Source organism: Oreochromis niloticus, linkage group LG3 (genome assembly GCF_001858045.2).
Source record: "Oreochromis niloticus isolate F11D_XX linkage group LG3, O_niloticus_UMD_NMBU, whole genome shotgun sequence".
NCBI classification, from domain to species: Eukaryota; Metazoa; Chordata; class Actinopteri; order Cichliformes; family Cichlidae; genus Oreochromis; species Oreochromis niloticus.
Genome location: NC_031967.2, coordinates 54,577,290 through 54,584,691, shown reverse-complemented (window position 1 = coordinate 54,584,691; position 7,402 = coordinate 54,577,290). Strand labels below are relative to the sequence as shown.

The 7,402-nt window shown below is 39.0% G+C and overlaps 1 protein-coding gene across 1 annotated transcript; it reads left to right on the top strand.

Moving 5' to 3' along the window:
- Positions 1-812: 812 nt before the first annotated feature.
- LOC112844137 (Fc receptor-like B) lies at positions 813-4,921 on the top strand. The gene is made up of 2 exons (XM_025903804.1): positions 813-1,473; positions 1,553-4,921. The coding sequence occupies exons 1-2, from the start codon at positions 1,179-1,181 to the stop codon at positions 1,849-1,851; spliced, it is 594 nt and encodes a 197-aa protein (XP_025759589.1). The 5' UTR covers positions 813-1,178; the 3' UTR covers positions 1,852-4,921.
- Positions 4,922-7,402: the final 2,481 nt, after the last annotated feature.

Here is a 7,402-nt window from a genome sequence, read left to right as displayed (position 1 = left end):
GAAGTTGATTTAACTGCTGTGTCTGAGCTCAGTCAAGATGAACCCAGCATCTCTTCAGCAGCTGCTCTGTAAGTTCAATCTTTCACTTCAGAATCTAATTAACTGTTTTTATATCATATCAGCTGAGTTATACAAGGGTGGTGACATATGTTGTGAGACACAGTACTGTGCAAAGGTCAAACACTGACTTATGAATCACAGATGAACCAGTGTTGTTTGTACATAAAACAGAGAAATTAGGAAAGAATATATTTCAAAGTGTGTATTTTTAATTTGCATCTTGAGGAATTAAGGCTTAAATTTTACATTATTACAGGTGTGACCTGTTTGATTGACAGGCTGACACAAGGGGCTGTACCTGCTGTCTGCTACTGTTCACCTCAGCTATCCCAGAAGTGGAAAACTGAACTTATTTTATTTGTCTGTTACTGACACTGATTAGCAGCTGTCTGTGTCTCTGTGACACATTCATGATGTTTATGGATATAGTTTTATAACCTATCTGATAATGTAACACAAAAACAAAAACAGACAAATGAACAGCTAGAAAAAAACATGGCAGGAGTTAAATGTAATAAAGTGTGTTACAAGAACCCTGCTGACAGGAGAGATCGACAATATTTGAATATTCTGTAAAAAGTCGAATAAAGGGGAGACGTGGTACTAGAAGGAGCTTTGCTGTAATGTGAACCAAATGAAAACTCAGATTAACTGAGGATCATTTCTCTTTAGGTCTGAACTTACTGCTGTGCTGCACAACAAACCAAGGTCAGTGACTCATCATGATCATCCAAAACATCTCAAAGAGTCTCAAATAGACATTTTCTGCATCTTATTTTTAATGCTGTCTGGCATGTATAAACTTTCAATAAAGCTTGTCTCTACAAACTGAGGCATTAAATCCAACACCACTGTTTTGTTGTTTTTAATAACATTAATTATAACTGTGCATCTGAGAGCACTGAACCTGGACCAGCCAGGATCTGACTGCATACTTGGCTACTGTGTTTACTATCAGTATCAGTATCAGATTTTAAATGTAAAGTGAGGATCTGATTTGGGAATACTGAAGACACGTGATGTAATTACTGCAATATATGTTTTATTTTGGGTGGCTGTGTTACTGTTGTTGAAACAGTAAAAGATTCTGAGACTCAGTTGGTCATTCTCTTTTAAAAATGAATTCACATCATACCCTCTTCCTCACAGCTCATCTGACTGTGAGTCCCAGCAGCTCTCAGTTTTTTAAATATGACTTTATATCTCTGAGCTGTGAGGAGGACGACAGCTCTGCTGGATGGACTCTGAGGAGAAACACAAGCAAACAACAGAGGACTCAGTGTGGAGATGAGTGGGGAAAACCAGCTGAGTCTTCCTGTACCATCAGCTACACTGACCCATTAGACAGTGGGGTTTACTGGTGTGAGTCCAGAGAGGGTCCCATCAGTAACATGGTTAACCTGACAGTCACTGGTAAGCTGAGTGTGTGGAGTTAGTGTTGATGAAGCTGTGTGTAAATGGATGAAATGCTGTAGTTTGTCTCTGTGTTGAGGTGGATCAGTGATCCTGCAGAGTCCTGTCCTCCCTGTGATGGAGGGAGATGATGTCACTCTGCTCTGTAAAACAAAGACCACTCCCTCCAACCTCCCAGCTGCTTTCTATAAAGATGGCTCCCTCATCAGGAAGCAGCCTACAGGTCACATGACCATCCAGCATGTTTCCAGGTCTGATGAAGGCCTCTACAAGTGTGACATCAGCGGTCATGGAGAGTCTCCATCCAGCTGGATCACTGTCACAGGTGAGGAGCTTCACTCTGATTTCACCTCTTATTTCATCCACATATTCACCTGAACAGGTGGGATTCTCTCTGCAGAAAAACAAACTACTACAGCTCCACCAACCACATCAGCTCTTCCCTCCTCCTTCCTCCAGTGTGTATTCAGAGTGTTCCTCCACCTGGTGGTGTTCTGTCCGTACTTCATCTCCACTCTCATGATGGTGTCTTTATATCGACGCAGAGCCAAAGGTAACACTCTGAATCATTCTATGATCAATCAATATGCTGATGATTGATCAGATTGATCATCTCTTTATCTGAACTTTTCCTGTGTTAGCAGCTGATATAATTTTGTAACAATTATAGGAAACTACATGCATGTCTCTGTGGTAAAGAGCTCACCCAACCAGGCTGAGCAGGGATTGAAAGATGTCACTGTAGAGCATCACTTCTGAAGCAGAGCTCATGTTCAGCCTCATATTGATGGAAAGTTGTTCCTGCTCTGAGGAGGATTTATATCATGTGCTGCCTATGTATCACTGTAGCTCTGTACAATAAGTAATGTACAAGGGAGTTAGCTTATGTTGTGGAGTTTTCTGTTAATAAAGTCTGCAACGCGATCAGCTGTGGCCAGCCTTTTTAATTACTGCATGCAGGAGAGCAAACAGACAGCAAATATCTTAGTTGTGCACTCATGAGAGCTCTGCCTCTGAGACGTCGCAGTGTGTCTTTTATAAAATCACACACACACACAGAACTCCTGCATCATAAACATTTGACTGTAAAACATTATTGATTGTAAAACACTATGACCACTTTGTCTACAGTCATCACACTGACTTACTGTAAGCCTTTGTTGTTCAGTGTTACACTTACTAAAGACAGTACATTGGCCTACATAAGTGCACTGTAAAAGATTTCAGAATGTTTGTATACAAACACAAATACATGGTACCAAATATATTTACAGTATTTTAGGTGCACAGTGTTCATCCCAACCAACACAAAGTTGCACATACTGTGGTCTACATATACAAACAACAGAAGAATTTACTGAATACATTTACAGTCGAAACAAAACAAAAAAACAATGATGCTCCATTCTCTTTTCTAGATCCAAATACGTCAGTGTTTGGATAATGTCCCAAAATATGTTGTTGTTTTAACCACCACCAGAGTCTAGACTCCAGGGCTCCTGACCTAAGTCCTGTCACCGCTGGATCGCTTTCTGCCAAATATTGCCAATTTCTCTAAATACATTAGTTTCTCTATCTCAATAAATACTGTTTAATTCTTCCAAGTTATCTCATTATTGAACCAGTTGTCCCTGATGGATGATACATGTATATCATTCATATGATGAATGACTTAACACTAAAATTACTCACTTTTTTCTGTTGAAGACTAAAAAATAAAACGATGACGACTGAGGCTTGGATGGAGCTCTGGCTGAGATGTCAGTGAGGTGGAGATGGAGAGGAGGTCGGTTGCACAAATCAGAGTCTGAAAATGATAATGATGGAGGACACAGATTTAAACTGTGAAAAGTTGAGGCTGATTGGTCCAAAGAAAGCAAGCGAGAAGATGAATGGACTAGAGTAATGATGACAGTATTGAGATTGACGGCTACTGCATGGTAGCGATGTAGAAAATGCAAAGGCAGCCTAACACTCAGGAAAACAGATGAGTCATTACAGATCTTTGTTATTGAACTAATACACAAGTTTCATAACAATCGCAGTGAAAATGCAAAATGACATACATCTTTGTAACATGAGTAGTTTTTTTCCCTTCTCTCACTGTTTCTGCACATCTCACAATGACATGTCCTAATAAAATTAATTAAAAACATAACATGCCCGTTTTAAACAAGAAAGGAAACTCTTTCTTGTTTAAAAATATTACAACTTTAAATCATCCTATTTGTGCTTTAAGGGGGAAAGAATATAAACTTCCAACAATTCTCTAAACCAGCACAAGATGGCGCTCCAACACAAGGAATGAAATCGTCCCTGCTCAGGCAAGTCAGCGATCACTACACATCTAATTAACCTCTGCTCACCAGAAACATGGATCTACAACTACTCCACTTTACACAGCCACACAATGTAATGTTCAAAAACACATTAGACATTTAAGGAAACAAACAAAGCCCAAACACAATTAACAAATAATAATGATCCAATATTTGTGGTAATTACTAATCTGCATTTAGCTAAAGTGTCAAAATAGAGATCCACTTAGTTCACAACAGTGCTCTGCTTTGGAGTCTGTTAGGATGAAGTCCCATGACTGAGCAAGGGCTACTGGGTAATGAAGTCCCACTGATATAATCTGGACTTTTTATGCAACTAAACTGAGTGAGACTTTTGTCTTGAATTCCAACTTTATACCGAACCATATTTATAGAGAAAATATAAACAGTGCAGTGTCAGAGTAGAGGATAGAAATCAGCCAGGATGACTGTGAAACATCTGCTGACATCTTGTTGAATTAAGTGGTGTAAGTTCACGAAGAGCCACAGGTCAGCTGATCACATCATGTACACACAAAAATAAATAGTGAAGCTCAGATTAGAAATTATTATGAGGTGTGACTCTTTTCCCTGTGCTCAACCTTTGAATCCCAATTTAACCCTAGACTGGTGTAATGTTACAGTTTAGGTGTGTCATGTAGGCAACAGAAAACAGTTATTTTCTTTACATGTCTCCTACCTTTTTACACATTTGACAATGAATTGTAATTTAGCTCAATATGATACAGCTGCAGCGTTAACATGCAGTCTGATAATTAATGATTATGTCTAATTCACACCACAAATTAAATGGCCTGGATCATCCATTACATGTAGAATGGAGCTGTAACTGGATCACTGAAGTTCTTAAATTGTCTACTCTTTTAAACAGACATCTCCAAATCAAGAGCCAGTGGACCTGTCCAGTCACACCTGAAGCTCTTTCCTAGTGGTTAGCAACAGTGCTAACCACTGCTCCACTAGGCTGACCTATAAATATAATTATATTCTTTATAATTATTATGTTGTACCTTAACCACTAATGTACCTTAGCACCAGAGATGGGTTACAAGTAACGCGTTACTGTAATCTGATTACTTTTTTCAAGTAACAAGTAATGTAAGGGATTACCATTGCAAAAACGGTAATTAGATTACCGTTACTTTCCCGTAGGAACGCTGCGTTACTGCGTTACTAAAACCGTGATGTTTTTGCGAGAATGTCTCATGACAGTGATGTAAACGAGTGCGACATTCGTGACAACAGCTGTCTGCAGATCAACAATGGATAATATATCGTGGGGAGAGAGTATGAGCGTGCAGCGTTTAAAGCGTGGAAGTACTGACCTTACTTTGAGTTTGATTCCATAAAAAGTGACAAAAACATTAGTGTGTCCCCCCCCCCAAAACTTCCAAGCAAGCAGCGAGTGCGCTACGACGTAATGGGAAATTCACAGAGAAACTCGTGGAGTCTTCAACTGACCGCTGCGGCTCACCTGCACCAGGGTAAACCTCCGCCTACCCCACTCCTGCTTCACAGGTGAAAATAGAGCAACAGGACCGCTAGTCTTTGACTTTATTTATTTGCTGCTGTGTTTTACTTGCATCTATTTGAAAGAGTGAGTGTAAACACAAATAAAATATTTTATTTTATGTACTGGAATGTGCAGAAAATAGGTTTAAATGTTAAACAAATTTCTTCCAGTCAGAGAATGTTGCATATAATTAAATTTTTGCTTGATGCATCAAGTTAAACGCTTAAAACTAATAAAACAAGTTTTAAAAAGAGACTTTTCCATTTGATTACATTTTGTATGATGAATTATGCAGAAAAAGTAGAATTGGGCTGAAAGATCTATCGCTTTATCACCTATTCAGGTTGTAAATCGTGTTTTTAAAAAGTAACTAAGTAATTAATTACTTTTGAAAATAAGTAATCAGTAAAGTAATGGGATTACTTTTTCAGGGAAGTTATCAGTAATTAGTTACTGATTACTTTTTTCAAGTAACTTGACCAAGACTGCTTAGCACCAAACAGGTTAAAAGCAGCGTCAGGCTGTAAGCAGGTGAGTCTCATGGTCAAGGCCATGAATACTTACCAGTAGTACAATTATTGTTAGAGGTTGCTTTGAACCAGCCTGAGTGACAGAGCCCCGTTACACCTGAAACATGGGCTCTTTTTATTTGAGCCACTCACACAAACAAAGCCACCAATTCCAGTACTGCTAAAGGCTGTAGGTCTTAAAAAATACACTACACAGGCTAGGGATGCAACGATACCAATTTTTTCAAACCGATACGATACCGATACTTGGATCTGAGTACTTGCCGATACTGAGTACAAAAACCGATACTTCTACCACACACACACACACACACACACACACACACATGCAATGAATTGGAAGACAGGTTTTATTTTATTCTCTGCCGATAAAAAATAAAATCTTAATAAAAATGACCACAAAAAAATTTCAAGAGAAAAATAAGCACTTCTGTTAAATTATTGCGGAGTATCCACATTGTAATTTAACAAAATATCACTGAACTATTGGGCACTGTCTCGAGCTTTCAGAATAATAAATAAACACTTCTGTTTGGAATAAAATAAACTTTTAAATTATTGCTGAGTGTCCATATTGTAGACAAACAAACAAAATAACGAAAGTATTTGCCATTGACGAACAAACTCCTCATCAGTCCACTGTGCCGTTAAACCGAGGACTGACATCATGCACACACTGCTTGTCTTTACCTCTTCAGAAAGTTTTGGCACCATTATCTCACTGATGTATGGGCGGCTGGGAATTTCATATCACGGCTCGAGTATGCTGAGAAGATGGTGCAATCCTATGTTTTCCACGACCGGCACTGGCTGGTCATCCAGAGCGATAAAATGAGTCAGAGCCTCTGTTGTTTTAACTGCTTGTGGATTTTCTCTTGACATTTTTCATCGCTTTTCCAAAACCTGAGTTAAATTGGCTGTTGTGGTCCACACTGCTGACATTTTGTTTAGCCTAGCTACAGCAGCCTCCAGTTTCTCTTTTTTATCTGGAGCCGCCAGTCTCACTCGCCTAACCCTGTGCCTGTTTAGCGTGGGATGTCCCCCTAGTGGCCAATCTAAAAAACTACAACAGAAATGACCAGCCACCCTCTGACTAATGAAATAAGTTAGTATCGGTTCATGGTATCGGTTAACTTTTACGAGTATGAGTACACACACATTTTACAGTATCGGCACCGATACCCGATACCAGTATCAGTATCGGTGCATCCCTAACACAGGATGAATCTGTTCTCTGTTCAAACCACGTCCTAGTTCCAATGGAAACATAACGTCTCCTATACATCTCTAGTCCTTTTATATAATCAAAGACAGCCAAGAACATGCAGGCACAGGTATAATCATGAAACTAATTAGTTCTATTATACCCCAAAAAGCTATTTTAAGAACTAAGTGGGTCCATAAAAGAGTTCAAATAAACAGAATTCTAATAAAAAATACTTAACAAAATATCATAACTTAACAAAATGACCTGCCCAAATGAGAGGCAGCTCCACTTATACAGTAACTCAATGGGAGGCAGAGCCTTCAGTTTTCAGGCCCCTCTT

Excerpts from the sequence above, each read along its gene's own strand:
- LOC112844137 (XM_025903804.1), top strand. The coding sequence starts at position 1,179 with ATGAATTCACATCATACCCTCTTCCTCACAGCTCATCTGACTGTGAGT. Across the intron at positions 1,474-1,552 it reads GGTTAACCTGACAGTCACTG|GTGGATCAGTGATCCTGCAG; the intron begins GTAAGCTGAGTG and ends CTCTGTGTTGAG.